The sequence below is a fragment of the Olea europaea genome, chromosome 10 (assembly GCF_002742605.1).
Source record: "Olea europaea var. sylvestris chromosome 10, O_europaea_v1, whole genome shotgun sequence".
Taxonomy (NCBI): domain Eukaryota; kingdom Viridiplantae; phylum Streptophyta; class Magnoliopsida; order Lamiales; family Oleaceae; genus Olea; species Olea europaea.
In genome coordinates, this window is record NC_036246.1 from 16,115,617 (window position 1) to 16,135,328 (window position 19,712).

Genomic DNA, 19,712 nt, shown 5'->3' on the forward strand with positions numbered 1-19,712 from the left:
TTGTTATGTTCAAGTTAGTTTATGAATGTCTTCTTTGTTCAACGTAATTCCTTTCTTATGCACCACGGCTCTTTCATATTTCATATCTTAACACTTTAGTTCCAATTTTCATAATCTGCTCCTCTTTGGTCCTCATCATTTGATTTATACTCAAATGCAACCAAGTCCAGGTTTTACCTACAATTAGCATATTTACACTAAATCAAGTAGAAATATACTCAATTAATAATAATTTATCAAAATTTAAAGTATAAATAACTGTATTAAACAAACTTATCAGGTTTCTTCCAAAGCTTCTATGAATTATTTCATTACTTTTGCGATTCATTTAGTAGGGTATTGACCTAGTCGTATTGAAATTGGTAGTGATGCGATGTTCCTATGTTTATTTTGGTGGGCTTCTGATGTTGTGTTGTTGCAAAGGTCTGTATGGGTAGAGTTCAATAAAGATATGAGGGTGGGGTACAATGGGATAAGTAAAGAGGAAGACTACTTTTATATTATTTTTATATTCTTTTTTGCCTTTTTCTTTTCCGAATTTTTGTTTGTTAAAAATTTAAGGGTACAAATGTCTTTTTACACCACTTTATAATTTTTTTTTGATGGATTCAGTCAATGAGGACCATCTGTACAAATTAATGAAAGGTTGGGGGCTGAGATGCTGGATAAAGGTTAAAATGGACAAAATTGTTATAATATGAAAAGATTGGGAACCCAAAGTGAAATTCAAAAATATTTTGAAAAATTATAAATAAAATAAAATAGAGGAAATAACGAAAAACAGTGCTAATTTTCTTCTTTTATTTGACATAAGGAGAAAGCTACATCTTTGAAATCCTAACTTCCATCTCAGCAAAAAATGCAATTTATCAAAATCCCCAATTTTCACTGTATAAATGGTAACACCATAAACCCTAAAATTAATTTATGCAATTCCAACAATTCGCCTTTTCAATTGAAGAGATTGGGGTTTTCCCGCTCAATTATTCCAGCTTCCAATACCATCTTCTCAATGCCAAATTCTAACAATTTCGTTATTCCAAAACGCCGTTGTATGAAATCCTTCATTTCTGCTCGAAAAGCATCCAGTGCCGACGACTATTATTCGGTTCTCAATATAAGTAGAAATGCAACTTTGCAAGAAGTTAAAACGGCTTATCGCTCACTTGCTCGCAAGGTATATATTAGGGTCTGATTGTTGACTTAACTGTTAAATTTGTTGGGTTTTTCTTTTTCATCGATTTGGTGAAGTCGTATGTGAAAGAAGTTAGAATAACAAGTCATTTTTAGAGACATCTTTTTGAGTTATATCCACATTCTATGTAATATCAATTGATTGTAAACTTGAACCTGTAATCACTCGTTATTGCAGAGAGGCAAATGAATTGATGTCTTGGTGTTAATTTGGTACACGTGGCAAGATTGGTTTTGCTTGTGTAAAATGTTTTTGTCTGATGGTGCAAATAGCAGGCTCCAACTATGTGTTACTCTATAAATTATATTGTTGAATTGTGCTCACTACTTCTGTGTTTTAATTCAAATGTCTTTGTGTGGAAGCAGTATCATCCAGATATAAACAAGGGTCCAGGTTCTGAAGAAAAGTTTAAAGAAATAAGTGCTGCTTACGAGGTACCCCCTAGCTTCTTTGTGGCCTATTTAAAGAATAAAAACACTGATTGGCCTGAAAAATTAATATGATTCAACATGCTACCTATGATTTAAGTTTCCCCAAAATTTCTTGTGCCATTTGAGCTTGCACCTGTTTAGTTGCTTTTTCATTTGAGATTGTTAGACTAGTGTCCAATTTTCAAACCGATAATATATCATATCTTGAATAAGTCATCAGAAAACTATTCTACTCCTTTAGTAACAAGGAGTTTGTGTAGATATTATCAGACAATGAGAAAAGATCTTTGTATGATCGCTTTGGCGAGGCAGGTTTACGGGGGAATTTTGACACATCAAGCACTGGTCCTAAAGAGGTTAGATTATATAACCTCAAACATTTTTTATGCCTAGAATGGCTACAAATAATTCCTTCTCATCTGTACTTTTCATTCTAGCTATTCATGGTTTAACCGTTTCTTGTGATTTATGTGTTCAATTAGGTGGATCCTTTTGAAGTATTTGCTGAATATTTTGGTGAATCAAATAATTTTTTTGGACGGAGTGGTGAACCAGGTGGCTTCAATTTTAAGTTTAGAGAAAAGGGCAGCCAGATTCTTGACATTAGGTAATAATTTACTAGCATTTAATCTCCCTCCATTCGGGACTTTTTGTTTCTTGTATTCTCCGTACATTGGAACTGTATATTTGATATTGTTTCTCGTGTGTCATATCACTTCCCAAACCGTATTGTTTCCTTCCTCCAAGTTTTGCAGCATGCTGCTGTCCAAAGAGGCCAAGAATCTAAACTTTGTGTTATTAACCACCTCCTTCATTGGACAGCAAATACTATATCAGTAGATTTTATTTGTTCATATAGCCCCCTGGTTGGCCCCCATTTCTTAAAACTCATTTTCAACCACAGGGCGTACAATTTTTATCAACTTTTGAACCACACATTTTACCAACTTTTATAAAAATCTACTAAAAATTTATTTTTTTATTAAAACCAAATAGGGGCTAAGTACTTTTACCCTTCAATTGGGCATAAATACAGGCTCCAAATCCTTCATATTCCGTATCTGACATAAGATTTTACCTAAATATTTCATGACTAATCATCCACACTTTCACTCTCGAGGATGATAAATGCACTTTTTCCTCTTTTAAAATCATGAAGCTTTAGGTTTTCATAAGAAAGTATTTGGAAAGAGGAACCTAGGTAGATTTGCTAGGGTTCTATCTATTATCCTTTGATATTAACTCTCTCCCCCCTAGCAAGCAGTTAGTCTAGGCATTTAATATCCTTAATTATGCGGCATGGTTATGACCTCGTCATATTTACTTATTTGTATTCTCTTATGCAACAGATATGACCTGTATTTGAGCTTTGAAGAATCAATTTTTGGAGGGGAAAGAGACATTGAGATATCGCGTTTTGAGACATGTGATGATTGTGGTGGAACAGGTGCAAAGTCAAGTAGTTCCATGAAATCTTGTAGGGGCTGTGGAGGTAGAGGCGGGGTGGTTAAAACACAGAAAACACCTTTTGGAATTGTGTCTCAGGTACTTATATTATGATCCATAAATGCATGAATCATTATGATCCCAAAACATACTCAAGCACCCCTTTTTGGAAAGTTCAAACTATATTATTATGTATGATGCGTTTGTTTGATAAATGAACTTGTCCTTCTTGGGAACTTAAACTAATCTAGAAACTTGTGCAAATGCTGCTGATGTACTAACATTATTGCTGCTCACTCCTGCCACCTCTTGTCAAAGTAGGCCCGTGATTTATAGTGTTGGTGTGTTCCATCTGCCAATTCTATCTGTTCATTTTACGTGTGAGCCTGGGGCACATGGTAGAGTGAATAAAGAACAATAGCCTTATTGCATGTTGGTTCTATACATGTCATTATCCTTGTTAAGTCACTCCACCCTGTAGCATAGCTTTGGATGCAAATCCATGGGCTTCTAAGATAATAAATACTTCAGATGCTATGGTTGTCTTTCTTCTACTTGATCTCTATTATGCGTTATGTTGCAAAATCAATGGAAATGCATCATGCCAGGAAATATGTTATAGGTTTCCAATCTACTTTGTAAACTCCATTTCTTTGGCAATGTGTAGATGATACTTCTTGACCTCTAGGTAACTACTTGTTCCAAATGCGGTGGTGATGGAAAGATAATTACTGATCAATGTCGAAAATGTGATGGTGCTGGTCAAGTTCAAGCAAACCGGAGTGTTAGAGTGGTTGTTCCACCAGGCATTCATGATGGAGCCACGATGCAAGTTCAAGGGGAAGGAAATTTTGATAAAATAAGGTGTGTGCTGATGTGTCAATACAGTTTTTTTGATATGATTTCCCTGGTCTCTAGAAGTCATTTGATAATTGTGAGTTTTTATATTGCTATTATTTGCCATGTGTCTTGGGGGTTATCCTTCATATCATTGGCATCCATTAATTGTGTTTTTGTGTATTCCTCTGCATCCTTATTTATTTATTTATTTTATAAAATAAGGTGTGTGCTGATGTGTCAATACAGTTTTTTTGATATGATTTCCCTGGTCTCTAGAAGTCATTTGATAATTGTGAGTTTTTATATTGCTATTATTTGCCATGTGTCTTGGGGGTTATCCTTCATATCATTGGCATCCATTAATTGTGTTTTTGTGTATTCCTCTGCATCCTTATTTATTTATTTATTTATTTTTTCAATTTATTTATTTTTATTTTTATTTTTTTGTTTTTGTTTTCATTTTTGTTTTTGTTTTTGTTTTTTTTTTTTCTGTTTTTACTTTTTCAAGTACTTGTGTCTTACTTTGAGGGTTGTAGGTCTATAACAACTCATAAATCTTTTGTATTCACACAGAGATCCTATCAACCAATCTTCTGCTTTTATATCATTCCATTTTCTGTGTGGTTTACGATGCCTAATGGCTCTAGAATTGGTAACATTGAAGTAATCCGGCATACAGAAGTTTGAAGGACTAAGAGGATATTCATCCACCTCTCTTGAACCCTTAAGCTATTAGAGAAGCGAGACCTAATATATTTGTTGGATTTGACGCCATGCAAACTACCTCATCTAAAAACTAAGCTAATAGGGAGGAGACAAATAAGGAGATTATAATACTAATTTCTGAAGTTTTTGGTTTCAGTTATGGAAACAAGCAATTACTTAACCACAATTGATTCTTCTGCGTAAAGGAACAACAAACCGCAACATAAGTTCACATCAGTGTGCATTAACCTAATTGATTTTGGGCTTAAAGGTAATAGATCAACCTTTCTATAATTCAAGCTCCATGTTTTGTCTTCTTAGACATTTTAGTGCCCCTTAATATAATGTGTTTGTAAACAAATTTTGGCACTTAAAACCTCTTAGAAAGTTATTCAGATAAAGAGCTAAGTTTTAAAATTGAGTTTTTGGTTTGGGAGGAGAAATGATAGCTCTCTGTGGTGCTCGGCAATTGTCATGCACACACACACTGGTGATGGCTTGGCTTCTAGGATATTATTTTATTTTGGATGAAGGTGCAGTATATGACAGTAGGATTCATGTGGAGTTGTAAAACTTGAGATGTGCTGGATAAAAGGAAAAGAAAGCTGGTGAGAATGTGGGGACTCAGCAAGAACTTTTTGCAATAAAATTTCCATGATGAAATTTGTTTGCCTTGGGGGATAAAGTTTTCAAGATGAACTTTTTGCCAAGTTTTCTTTAGAAAGAGAGGAGGCAACTAAGAAGTACGGATACTTATAAATTTATTGCATACAAGCTTAGATACGCTTGGATACTTTTCGATATGTACCAAATACGTTTTTTTTAAAATTTATTTTGTAATTTTTTATATTCTTTAAATTTTCAATATGTATCGGATACCTTAGAACATGTGAAGAAGAAAAGTTTTATTGATTTTAAACTATTTCATAACTCATATTATTATTGGTAATAGATAAAGTTTTTTACTAGTAGGTAACTATTGTTAGCATCAATAACGTGATAAAAATACATAATGTTTATTAATTAATAGCTACATGAGGATCCAAAATGGCTTCCTCCTCACAAGGACCCAAAAGTTTACAAAGAAAGGACAAAATGCTTAAAAAAGTATTTTTCAAACTTGGGGAAGTGCAACAAAGTTGTTGGGGAATATGCTAATTTTATTGATAAATCAAGGGAGTTTGGTGATTTGATTTTATCACTAATCGGTATAATATGGACCTATAGACCTGGTGACTGTGACATGGTTCAGTGCACCTTTGCTTTAATTCATTGCATTGGAACTTCATGTGTAACATTCTTTAGTTGAAAGAAATTGGAGCATCTACTCTTTTGTGTACTATATGAGAAGGAATAAAACAACTGCAAAAAGAGATGAATTGGTTTCATTCATAGCAATTTGCGTCTCTTATCAAGAAAGTTATCAAAAGGAGAATCTAAAATGTGGGGAACATTGCCGAAGACTCATTTGACACTCTTGAAGGTGTTGGGCTACTTGGTTGCTAATGTAACGACTTAACCTCTGTGCTCAAATCGTTGGCTTACGTATTATCCTCCCTAGGAGAGCCTAGCCTATAATGATCCAGCCTTTATACTCAAACCATTAACTTACGTACTGTCTACTATGGGAGAGCTTAATTTTTACCCTCATGGATTTCTATTGTCCCCAGGATTTGAACATGTGACCTGTGTTCAAACCCTAGGGATAGAAATTCGTGAGGGGTAAGATGCATTTAGGTTCTCCTATAATGGATAGTACGAAAGTTAATGAGTTGGGCATAGAGGTTGGGTTGTTATAAAAAATGTATAATTTTTGTAACGTCCCGAGTCTCGTGCCCAAATTGTTATATCATACGTACTGTTCGCTTTGAGAGAGCCTAAGTTCATCTTACCTCTTACAACTTTTTGTCGTGTTCTCCAGGATTCGAACACATGACCTTCCTTAAAAAATTTAAGTTGAATCCTGATATCAATTGGGCAACCGAACACATGATCTCTCCTTAAGAGAGACTTAATTTTAATCCTTGTATCACTTGGAAGTTGCCCAATTGGTATCAAGATTCAACTTAAGCTTTTCTTAAGGGAAGTTCATGTATTCGAATCTTGTGGAACACAAACTACAAGATGTGAGGGGTGAGAGGACAGTTGCCTCCTAAAGCGAACAGTACGTAGCTTTTTTCTTTTGTAACGACTTGACCTCTGTGTCCAAACCGCTAATTTATATATTATTCACATTGGTGGGCATTTGCCCGTTTACCTCCTCACAGATTTCTATCTTGTCCCCAAAATTCGACCGTTTGACCCTTCCCCTAAGAATACAAAAATAGTATTGTCGAATGAAATTATTAGATAATTATGCTTAAGGAAAGTTGAATATTTAATAGAAGATACGTATCTAGGGCAGTGAAAATTTAGGAGCCAAAGTATTAATATGTTTATATAATGGCTGATTTACATAGAAAACGAGGACTATTAGGAAGAATAGAACTGGACATAAATTACAAAGGTGGAATAGCATACTTCATACCAAATTATTTAGTTAAAACTCTCCTCTGGCCATTCTTAATCTAATTTCTTCTAGTTTTACTCTTTAGCCATAATATATATGTCTAATGCTGTCTTTCCTAAATAAATTTCTAAATAAGTCCATATTTTTATTACATTCATTTGCATAGGTACACTAATATATGCTCTAATTATAGAATATTTTACATTAGAAAAAAAAGTATATAGATACTAGACAAGATTTAGATATCTTAATTAATAAATTAGATGGCTTTTGTTTCCTATTTTTGTAAAAATGAGAATGAAAAGTATAGTCGTATGAGCCTCACACAAGAGATAGAAATTCAAATTTGGTAGCTTGATGTGATGGATAATGGACATATTTTTCATTTTAATAGGAAAAAAATGGGAAACAAACAGGGGCTTAGAAAACTTAAATCTAGGAAAGGCTAAATATCTAGTAGATTTAAAAAGACTAAGTTATTCTTAAGGGAAAGGTGAGGTTCGAATTCTGAGGACGTGATAGAAATTTGTGAGGGGGTAAATGGTCATTGAATTTAGATCCATATCTTTGATTGATCATTGAAATTTAAAATGTCGAGTTTTGGTCAATGAATTTAGATTCATGTCTTTAATTGCTCTTTGAAGTTTAAGATGTCGAGTTTTAACTACTGAACTTTGAAAAATGTTGTAATTACTCACTGTAAACTCAACATTTTCCAAAGTTCAATATTTATGCTAGTGAGTAACGTACAACATTTATGTTAGAGCTGTCACTTGAGGTTTTACAAAGATTTTTTAGTTTGCATACTTTGTTTTCTTCATTTTCTTAGAGAATCTCAGTGGTAGCATCATGTAAACCTCTTCATCCAACTCCCTATTCAGGAATGCATTTTTAATTCAAGTTGTTGAAGTAGCCAATTCAAGTTTGCTGCTAGTGATAGAAGAACCCGAATTGTGTTTAGTTTTGCAAATGTTTCTGTGTAATCTATGCCATAGGTTTGAGTATATCCCTTTACAACCAGATGAGCTTTGTACCTTCTGTTGTCCTGTCTGCTTTATACTTCACATTAAACACCCATTTGCATCTAACAAGTTTCTTCCCTTTTGGTAGTTTCATCACATCCCAAGTGTAATTTATCTCCAAGGCTTTCATTTCTTCCATTACTGCTTTCCTCCACCTAGGATTTTCCAAGGCCTCTTGGATATTTCTCGAAATTTCTGTACTATCAATGTTAGCTACAAAAGATCAAAATTCAGGAGATAAGGTTTTATAAGATACAAATTTTGAAACAGGGCGAAGAGTATAAAATAGGAAATGATGAAATAGTAGCTTATAAAATGAAATTTTCTTTTAAGTTTTTAAAGATGGGAATCTTCTTAAATTTAGGGTGAGTCTGTAATATTGATTTCGTTTTATTGGCTTAAATAATGCTTGCCTGAGTGGCTTCCAAGTGAGGAGGGAGGCCCCAAGTGGATCACTTAAATCCCTAGCTCTCTTTAGACAGTTTAGATTTTTTTAACAAAGTCCTTCAATTTTGTGAATACACGAACCAAGAAAACTCATATAATAAGCAAAAATGAAAATATTTTGAGGTATGATTTTCCTAATTAGACTATTATTTGATCGAGAGATTTTCTAAGGTCAACTATTCTAATATGTTCCTTAACTTAATAGTTTAAAGTTATATAATATCATAAAATTGTCAATTTCATAACAAGAATTTTTTTTTCGAAGTTTAATCATTAGTAAATCTATACTATCCAAAGAGTTTAGGAAGTTTCCATAATTACGTACATATAAAGAGAAATTTGTATGTTAATAAGAACATTTTCATAAATAAACTAAATTCTAATTTGTTTAAATATAATTTCGTACATATTTATTCTGAAAATCGTGCTCACGTGTTTAATTTTTCATAAACTAACACGTTCTAAACATAAGTAAGCATAGTGAACATATTTATAATATAATCATCATCATATAATCATGACATTAAATATTAATGCATTTACATGTTCTTCTACCTGATTCGATGACGTCGAAGCTTGAAAAGTGGCATTGCATAGTGACGATATAATAAACTTCAAATTTATTTTTGTTAAAAAAAGAGTCTATAGAAATGTAAACTCGCTCTGATACCATGTTGTAACGAACACAATTTTTACATTTGGAATCATGTACCATAAAATAATACTTTCATAAACAATGAAAAACATAATATTTTCTGAACATGCGAGGATTTAAAATTACTTTAAAAAAATACAGTAAATATCATTACAATCTGTCACTACTTAAATTATTCTTCATTTTTCATTACGCAAGAACAATCCACCTCCGATCACCTTGAATCCCTCTTTTTAGTTACCTATAAAATATTTAACATATACATGTGAACATAAATATTAGTAAATGAGTAATAACGAATTTGTATCAACAAATTTGTATCTCATATTTAAATACGAAAAATCATAACATGCATATGGACACACGGGAATTAAAACCCAAATTTCATGGCTATATTTCCCTTGCGTAGTGCTACTAAACTCCGATCCTTTGAACTTACACACATAGAACCCTTAGGCTTTGTTTGTCTACTATTTTTTTACATTCTACCACATTATTTTTTCTACAATACTCATTTTCAACCACACATTCTTCATTAAAATAATATTACGCATAAGTAATTTTTTTTCTTTTTTTTAATCACACATTTCAACATTAATCACTATTTCACAATACATTACTCACAAATAATGGGGCACAAACAAGTACTTATCATAATCATAACTTGGATTTCCATATTCATAACATAAATTTCCGTAATTTAAATAATGAAAAGAAGAATTCGTACCACTACAGTTATAGTTGTATGCAAGAAGATAAAGGTAAATCAAGGAAATTTTCTTGTTAGACTTTCACTCCAAAATTCCTTGGACACTGTACGTGGTAAACTTTATAATGTGAAAATGTATGTGGAAGATGAGTTAATAGAAAGAGATGTAAGTAATGTGAGGGGTGTATAAATAGGGATTTCTAAGGTTTGGCCCCTCTACCCATTTTTGGTACTAGCATTCATTTCTTTATTAATGCTTCACGTTTTTCCATATAAAATGTAATCAATCATCAACTCTTATCCAGTTATAAATATATATAATTGCTACTAATAAGTTGTTGCCATATAATTAAAATATTTGATTTAATTATACCAAATTAAATATTTTATCGTACCATACAAAATGTGAGATTACTAATTACATATGCATAAATAATGTTTCTAATTTTCAATAGATGCAAGTTTCTCTAATTATAATAATTAACTAATTAATTAGGTTAATTAACATGCAATATTTTATATCAAATCATGCGATCACATTTAATCAAAGTAGAAATTAAGTTGCCTTCCACAATCTAAATACGGCAATCCCATAATCTTTTCTTTGATTAAACATGACAACTCCATGATGATTTCTTTACCAAAATTTGAAATTCAAAAAGTGCACATTGGGTCCTTCAACTAAGGAAAGTCTTCAATTTGTAATTTGGTCCTCTAACTTTTATCCTCTTACACAAAAGGTCTTAATTTCATAATTAACGACTATAAAGGATTTTGAGGGTATTACAGGAGCAATCCCGTCCCTAGTTGGCTCTGATACCATGTTGAAATGATAGGAAAATTGAACTAATTTTGTTCATCTGAGAGTTCTGTGTTTATACAAAATGATTACAAGTTAGGTTCCTGTATACCAAGAACTGGAAAATAGAAAATTCAGGAGATAACTCTTAAGAATCAAAACAGCACACTTACATTTAAAATAAACTAGCTATAAACAGGAGGAGATAAGTATTATCAAATTCCTAGGATTTATTCATATCTTAACTAACTAAACTTCAGTCGTTCAACAGCTTTGTAGACCTTTTTGCTGGTCAGTTTCCTCTTTTCTTTTGCTTCTTTTTCTTTACTTAGCGGTACTTCTCTTCACTCTGCTTATGTCATCAAAAGTTTTGAAAGACAGAAGATGTTCCAAATAACACATGCAATGTCGGGTTCATAATGCAGGGGCATGTCTGGTGACCTCTATCTGGTTCTCCACATAGAGGAAAAATTTGGAATTCAGAGAAAGGGCTTGAATTTACACTCAAAAGTAAATGTTGATTATACAGAGGCCATTTTAGGGACAGTTATAAAGGTAATCCTCGATATGTTTCCCTGTTTTGGAGATCTATTCAATGCTTCCAACAACAATTAAGTAGTGAAAAAGATCTTTTACAAAATCTGACCTGCAATTTGAAAGAGCTTAAGAATTTCTTCAATTTGTGGAGAAAACCATCTCCATGAAAATGAAATAGAGAACAAATTATTGTTGATTGAATAAACTGAGTCCTTAATGATGGTTTCTGGATACTGTTCTCTTAGAATGAAGCATGCTTGGCCAAATTTCAGTCTATGTTGGTCCCCCCTGGATACTATGGGGTGCGGTATGTCTTTCTACAATATGTGTATCTTAACTGAAACAATACTGCCCAATCCAAGGTTCTTTTTCTTGACTTCTGTTGATGTTATCACCTTCCTCTCTTTTTCTAGTATCGGCTAGGATGTGCGGCATATGTGAGATGGGTATTGGAAAGTCCTCAAGTTTAATCTTGAGCTTTGTACTTCCAATCACCTCTAGTGATATCCAGCTTGCCAACAGCAAACTTTTGGATTTTGTTAAACTGTTATCATTGTTCGAATCCATGACTTCCCTTTCCATTTAAATCTCTATGAAAAATAAAATGATCACACTGTTTTGTACTGCATTGAAATCCTCTTTCTTTCACCAAAGTTGGCTGGCAGCTACCATGGATTATAATTGCAGGTGGACACTGTAGAAGGCGTGAGAAATCTTGAGATTCCTCCTGGCATTCAACCGGGAGATACTTTGAAATTGTCACGCATGGGTGTGCCAAATATAAATAAACCTTCTGTTCGAGGCGATCATCATTTCATTGTGAATGTTCAGATTCCCGAAAATATTAGGTATAAAATCTTTTTAACTTGAAAATGTTTCTTGCATTAGGATGTGTGGCTTTCAAACCATGATTTCTTCATTTTATTGTATAATGTAAAAAGTGCAAAAGAATAGGTGAAGTGACTTACCAATGCTTCTTGCTTTGTTGAGCCTGATGTCGTGGATAAGATGATTCAAATTTTATTTTGGGGTTTTGTATTAGGTTAAGGTCTAATGACTTGTTGCATTTGTAAACAGGGATTAGAGAATTTTTTAGGACCAAGTGACACCTGTCCATTTTGCATAATAGCAACTATCTTTGGCTAAATAGTGGACTGGATCTTGGGTTGTGTTTCACTAGCTTCCTTTAACAGATTTACAGTAAAGTGGCCTTTTCTTTTTCTGTTTGTATTCTTAAGGTTCACATTTTAGGTATTACTTGTCCTTGTTTAAGCTGTTGTTTGGTTTTGCTAAAAATAAGATTTTTAATATGAAAGTGGATGAAATGTGTGGTTGAAAAGTTGATAAAAGTTGTGGGTCCCATGAAAGGTGTGGTTGAAAACGAGTTTCAAAAAATAAGGGCAACCTTTCCCTAAATATACTACTTTATTATAGATAATGTATTTCTATCAATAAAAAGTTATTTTGCTTTTTGTTTTTAGCTATTTATTTGAGCCACTTTTGCTATATCTGGTCTATTTTTGTAATATTTAACATAGATTTGTTCATGTTCTAATGATTTTGATGTTTGCATAATGGTTAATATTCTAATCTACGATCTATAATTTTGTTATGTAAGTGATTAATATCTAAACTACAATCTATAATTTTGTAAGTGATTAATATCCAAACATAATTTGAAATAAGTAGTATTCTTCTTGACAAACTCTTTCAGGTTTTATGTGCTTCAAAATATCCGCAACTAAGTTGTTATGTGGGTTTATTAGCAGAATTGTGGTTTTTGTCCTATATCTTGTTTTAGCTATGTTAACATTTTCAAGCACTTTAAGAGATTGTTTTGAGGTTTCCCATAACTTCTTGCACAGGCCGTATGCTGTGTTCTTGTTGTTCTCTGTTATGAGTCCCCTTTAATATATATACACACACACACATTTTTTTTTTTTTTTGGCAAAAGTGATAGATGCTTAGACTAAATGTTCATGAATAGTTTGATGTACTTTTGAGTAGGTTAAAACTTTAGAAGGTGAGATATGTTCACTGATGTAGTGAAATATTATAATAGTGATGCAGAACGCATGCTAGTTGAAAAGTTGGCTTCTCTTAAGCAAACATCTCAGAACCATTCACTCCCAGACAACGGTAACTAACTTTAAGTTTCCTTCAAACAAGTTCTTTCCTTTGGATAGTTTGCTTTATTCTATAATTTTACAGGGACACGTGGAGGTAGTGATAAGAATAATGCTAGCCAAACTTCAAATCCTGAAAGAAAAAGTGTAACATATTTATGGAAGTCAATCAAGGACTTTTTGAGGTATGCTTTGTTCTGTACTCAAATGCTACCGTTTCTTTGTTATATTCCATTTCTTTCCCGCATTATGTGTCGCTCACATGCAATGTTGTTGCAGACTTGTTAAATCCAGAATTACTTTTTATCCATTGCAACTTGATGCTTTATGTTGAGTTTGACATATGTTCAGATATAAACGTGAAAATGTTGTCTTTCACCTAGTAAATTTGAGGTCTGAGCAACTCAAAAAAGTCGAGCACAGCTGATAGATCGGAGTAACAGAGTGAACTTCACAATTAGAAAATTATCGGAAACTGATATTGAAAAGACATGATACTGCTTTTGTGGAAAGAACTCACTAATTATTTGATGTGGGGACCCTTCTAGAAATCTTGGGTTGACACTTGGGTTCTCTAATATGGTATTTACAAATAATATCGTAGCTTTGAAAAAGGTAAATAGGTTATGGCTCTAGAAGCTGATGAGGTTCGTGAGTACCTTGACTTCTAAAGCAAATAACTAATGAAAATTAGTCATTAAAGACTACCAATTTGTTGGTCCGTGAGATGATAAAGTTACATAACGACTCCATTCATGAGCTAGTTAATGTGAGATGCTTTGTGAGATAGTCTTTCAACTTCTTGAATGTCCATTTCTCAAGGGCCATTTATGTTTGATAAAGTAGTATCGGGCTATGATGCTATCCATGTTGGATACATCGACATAAGATTTTTAAAAAAAGTACCAGTACGACGTATCGACACGTTGATTTAGTTCTTTAAAATTATTCATTATGTAGTATAAAATTAGTTTTTTACTTGTTGATATCTTTCAAATATAAGTACCTATTTGTTATTTATTAATAACTTTGAGTTGAAGATATATTTTTAATTAAAAAAAAAAAAAGTAAAAATGCTTATGGTAGATTGTCCGAAGAGTGTCGGTATCGACACAGGTTTGACATGGACACATTACCCTAGTTGAAGTGTTCGTGATGTAGAGACACCGGATTCCCCAACCTTTATGTAGGGTCCTGATACAGTGTAAGAGTGGGGACAATGCAATATATACCCTAGTCTTGTTCTAAAAGAACACGAGACTGCAACCGTGTAGTCTTTAAGAATAATAAAAGTGCAAAGCGAGGCCATAACTCTTGATAATATGAAAACATGCTAAACCGTAATTAAAAAAAAAAAAAAAAAAAAAGAAGATATCATAACTAAACTTAAAAGTAAAAGGATTTTTCCAATGGCGCATGCCCCAATTAGCCTAATTTGCATCAGGTCCCGAACTAATTATTTAACATGTATATAACAGCAATATTTTTAGCACTAGGGTTCCCACTCACACATTCAAACATCATCCAATTAGCACATAATATACTGTCAGTGGGGCATAATAGTAATTCAGAAAAGGTTAACTAAATAAAGTAAAAAATGTGATCTTCTTCACCCACACCCGGTTGATGCAGCAACCTCACTTCCATTTTCTCCTGGCACCTCAAATCTAGCAACCCTCACTCTGGTTGCCTCTTCCTCATGCCCCCACCTCTCCTTCCCATCCCCATCCCCACCCCGCTGCAACCTTTTAATTTCCAAATTTCATTTTCTGTGGGAATGAAGAACTTGATCACTAAGTTTTCTTGTACAATGGTAAATTCTGTTGGATTGCTTGTATAAGTCCCTAATGTAAAATGACCAAAGAGAAAAATACCGGGCAATGGGAAAAAAAAGAATGTTATGGTTGGAGTTCAATTTCAACCAAAACTTAGCTAAATTACTCTCTGGAACTTGCACCAACTGAAGCTGGCTGATTGATGACCAATGCAAAAAAGAAACATAGAAATCAGGGTGGGGAAAATGATGATAAAAAGAGAAGACAACATAGAATTCAGATTGAAAGAAGAAGAACGAAGAAGCAAAGAGAAAAGGGGGGAATTTGATTCTGCACCAAAGCTTTCAATATTCATCGTTCCTTTCCAAATGCAAAGATACAACTATATATAGACCTAAACAACAACCGTAAAAGTAAAGGGCTTGGGCTAGCCCACTAATAACACAAGCCCAATTAAATAAAATGAAAGTAAATGGTCCAATCCATGACATCCCTTCCCCTAAAATTAACCTTGTCCTCAAGGTTCAAAGCCAGGATGTCTTCTTTGTATGTTGTTAGCTGATGCCTCATTCTCTTCGCCACCCTTGAATTAAGCAAGTAGTGCAAGGTGGCATATGTTTGGTTGACATTACTTGCACTACTCTTTTCATCCTTAAGCCAAACTGTTGGTCTGGTGGGAATTGGATTACCAAAGCTCCATTTTGGTTTTGAAGGTTGAAATCTCCTCTATAGTTACTTCGTTAGCAACCTCAATAGCTGAATCATTTATTCCATAGCAACCTTCTCTTTGCAGTCTATAACATTAGAGTTAGATACTTTTGTATTGCTTTCCACAATTTGAAATTCCATTGTCTCAACCCGCTCTACTTCCTCATTTTCAAACTTCTCTCTCACCCATTTTCTAGCTTAATCTCTGTCTTGGTTTTAGCATCTAATGCCTCTAATGCCTCCCCCACAGCTACTGTTTCCACTCTTGTATCAGCCACTGGCACCAATTCTTATATCTCATTTTCATGATCATCCAACAAAATTCTTGAACCATCATTATTTTGGGATTCTTCCTCAGTTTCTGAAAACCTCCTGTAAAGATCTTCCCTAGGATGACTGGCAATGATTCCATAAAACCATATGTCTGCCTTCCCCTTCAGGTACATCTACTCCCAATCTAAGTTCATCAGAAATTTGATGGAGTTGAAAATATTACATAGCTTCCCTCAGCCATTCCCTGGGTCATTCTCCCCCATATTGGGAAAAATCAATTCTAGGCAATTTACCATTTCACTTGAATTCCCCTCTAGTACGAACACTATTTTCGTTACTACTAGCCCATTGGGTAGTTATCACACTCCCAGATCTGAAATTAACATTAAGCCCATCTATTCCTTTATTTTTCTGATCCATTTTAAGATTTGAAGACATTAACTCATGGCCACTAAATTTTCTTATTTTTGATTCAAGTCCAACATAGCATCCTCAAATTTCTCTTGCCTATGAACAAGTACCTGGAGATTTTGATTTGTGGACTCCCATTTATTCTCCAATCTGCTGGTAAGAGCTTTAAAGGATGTGCCTAGATGCCCTATCTCCAAATCCTGTTTCTTCAAATGTTCATCAACAACTTTGGTAAATACCCAATTAAATTCGCTTGCTTTGATTCCATTTGTTATGGTTGGAGCTCAACTTCAACCAAAACTTAGCTAAATTACTCTTTGGAACTTGCACCAGCTGAAGTTGGCTGATTGATAACCAATTCAAAGAAGAAAAATAGAAATTAGGGTGGGGAAAATGATGATAAAAAGAGAAGACAACATAGAATTAAGATTGAAAGAAGAATGGAGAAGCAAAGAGAAAGGGGGGAATTCGGTTTGCACCAAAGCTTTCAATATTCATCGTTCCCTTCCAAATGTAGAGATACAACTATATATAGACATAAACAACAACCCTAGAAGTAAAGGGCTTGGGCTAGCCCACTAATAATACAAGCCCAATTAAATAAAATAAAAGTAAATGGTCTAGTCCATGACAAAAAATTTGCTGGAAATAGAAAGAGAACCATATAATAAGAATTATGAAACAAATAATGCAGCCGACAATTCAGCTGCAAAACCATTCATTGAGTACACATTTAGATTCATAGTTATCTTGGTTGTGGGCTGTGAAGGGCTGATGGGTGGCACTCAGGAAAGAGAGACTGATGGGACAGGGACTGGGACCGGAACCAGGAGGGGGCTGGGAATGATGGTGCTGAGTGGGGAAAGGGGTTGAGATTGGAAGAAGATAGTTTTTGTATTTTTATATTCTGTTTGTTTGTTAAAAGTGGACAGTAGTGTTTTTAACAAGGGTGGCGTGTACTAGTCATGTGGTGTGGTTTTTCCAGATAGAAACAGTCAGTAGGCATCCAAGTGATACGAAGATTGAAGGTTGTGGATACAAATGCTGAGAAAATTTGCTTGGAACGCAAGTGCCAATATAAAAAGGTTGGTGGCGTACGGTAGCTGTTTCCATTAAATTTGTGAAGAGTGTGTATAAAAGGAGAAAAATTAATGCATTGCACCTGGACTTGTTACAATTCAACCTTCTGCAAATCACATGAAGTGTTGAGGGGCTATGACATAAAAGAACTGGCACTAGTTTGTGGATTTTACATTTTGAGTGGAAAAGGTTATCTTTATGCCCGTTTAGCTTTAAATGAGGTGATTGTGAAACCTGAATTCATGGAAACTAATGGTACCTTTGGAATTCAAGAATGTCTTCTGTTCCATGCTTCTAAAATTGGGCATCCTATGAAATAAAAAAATTAGCAGATTGAGGGATGATTCTCTGTTTGTAGGTGCATTGGTGACTAGTCGGCTTTATCTCAACATTTACTCGTCTCATTTGTCAGCCTATGACATATTTAAGTTCTCCTAATCATGACCCAAACCTATTCAATATTAACAGTTGACACTTCTTTGAACATTTATGGTTTTATATATTCTAAATCAGTTCTTGAATTTCTAGGTTCTCTCCTTCTCTTCTCCAAACATAATGCATATTAGTGATTCCCTATGTTATATATCTATCCTCTTCTAACTACATTCCTATTCATAGAAAAAAGCAACCTCGGGAAAGATTTGCATCAATTGGCATCGATACACCAGCATTAAGGAGGTCTTGTAGGACCCAGCAGAATTTTCCATTCCTGCTTTCTATTTCTACTGTTTTTGTTATGGCATTTATTGCCATCTTGGTGAGAAACTGTGGTAGCTCTATACAACGGCCTAACAGAGAAAATTGAACACTGCAATCATCCTTCTAAGAAGGTAAAAGAACAGTATTAGCTACTTTTGGATAATTGTGTGTTAATTTTCATGTATTATGTGTATCGTATGCTGTAGGAGTGGATAGTCATTTTCTCAACATTCTTCTCTCTATAGCATGGTAAACCCAATTTTAGCAACTACTAATTTCTTGCTTAAGTTTGATTAATTGATGCAAAATGATTGTAAAGCTCGACTTCGGAATTGGCCAAGTTTTGCAACCGTGCAAACGTTTAGTGCTTTAGTAGCCGGAGTAATTACTTGGGGGTGCCTAAATGTTACTTCAAGATATTTGTTATGATGGAATGGATTAAGAGAAGCATATGAAAAATTGTGTCATCCTCTCCATATCATTAGAGCTCTCTTGTGAAAAAGGTTTCAGCTGGCTTTGACCTATGATTACTTGTATGCCACCTATGATTCGTGGCTCCCCGTCCCTCGCCTTGGGCTTTAAGAGAGAGAGAGAGTTTCCAGTTCCAGTTGTGATCTCTATCAAATAGTGAAGGCTGTTTTGCTACTGAAATCATTCATTTTGCAGGTTGTTGAGTCACTATTTGTATACAATAGTGTATTTCTTGGAGTAGAGAAAAAGATTATAAAAGAAAATTTAATTATTATAATTTATTTTTTATTTTTTTTTGCACGTCATCATAATATACACCATTATATACAAATAACTTTACTAGGAATCACATATTCTTTGAGTCATGAATCTGTTACGAATAAAACGGTTCGAAAATCGAGCGTTGTCTAAAAATCATCGATTTTTCAAAGTTCCCTAACGTGATGGATTATACATAATCCGAAAAGCACTATCAAACTACTTTCACACGACGAAGATGATTTTTCGAAAATACATTCTTTGAGTTATGTAGGTGTGATGAAATAAAACGGCTCGAAATTTGAGAAGGGCCTAAGAGCATTGATTTTTCAAAGTTGTCGTAATGTGACGAATCATGAATTGTCGAAAAGCTCTATTAGCTTAATTTCACATGCAAAATAAGGTTTTCCAAAAGCACACCTGTTCTTTGAGTTCTGAAAATTCAATCCGACCACTTCTACATGTAGAGTACGACTTTTTGAGATCGTACACGTTCTTTGACTTTTGATGATGTTGTGAATAGAAGGCGTGAAAATTGAGAATGGGCCTACAAATCGTCGATTTTTCGATCTTGTTTTAAAAATATGAATTATACATTGTCGAAAAGCTCTATCAA

General features: G+C 33.8%; 1 protein-coding gene across 2 annotated transcripts; it reads left to right on the forward strand.

Annotated features, from left to right (window-relative positions):
- Positions 1 to 795: 795 nt before the first annotated feature.
- Positions 796 to 18,817, forward strand: LOC111401372 (chaperone protein DnaJ-like). Of its 2 annotated transcripts, none has more exons than XM_023029074.1 (11): positions 796 to 1,177; positions 1,561 to 1,629; positions 1,887 to 1,982; positions 2,109 to 2,233; positions 2,976 to 3,171; positions 3,761 to 3,936; positions 11,184 to 11,313; positions 11,983 to 12,143; positions 13,358 to 13,434; positions 13,507 to 13,606; positions 18,287 to 18,817. In XM_023029074.1, exons 1-11 carry the CDS (start codon positions 860 to 862, stop codon positions 18,471 to 18,473), a joined length of 1,635 nt encoding a protein of 544 aa, XP_022884842.1. In that variant the 5' UTR covers positions 796 to 859; the 3' UTR covers positions 18,474 to 18,817. The 2 variants fall into 2 exon arrangements, with proteins under 2 accessions (XP_022884842.1, XP_022884843.1); XM_023029075.1 differs by lacking the exon at positions 18,287 to 18,817 and adding an exon at positions 17,574 to 17,673.
- Positions 18,818 to 19,712: the final 895 nt, after the last annotated feature.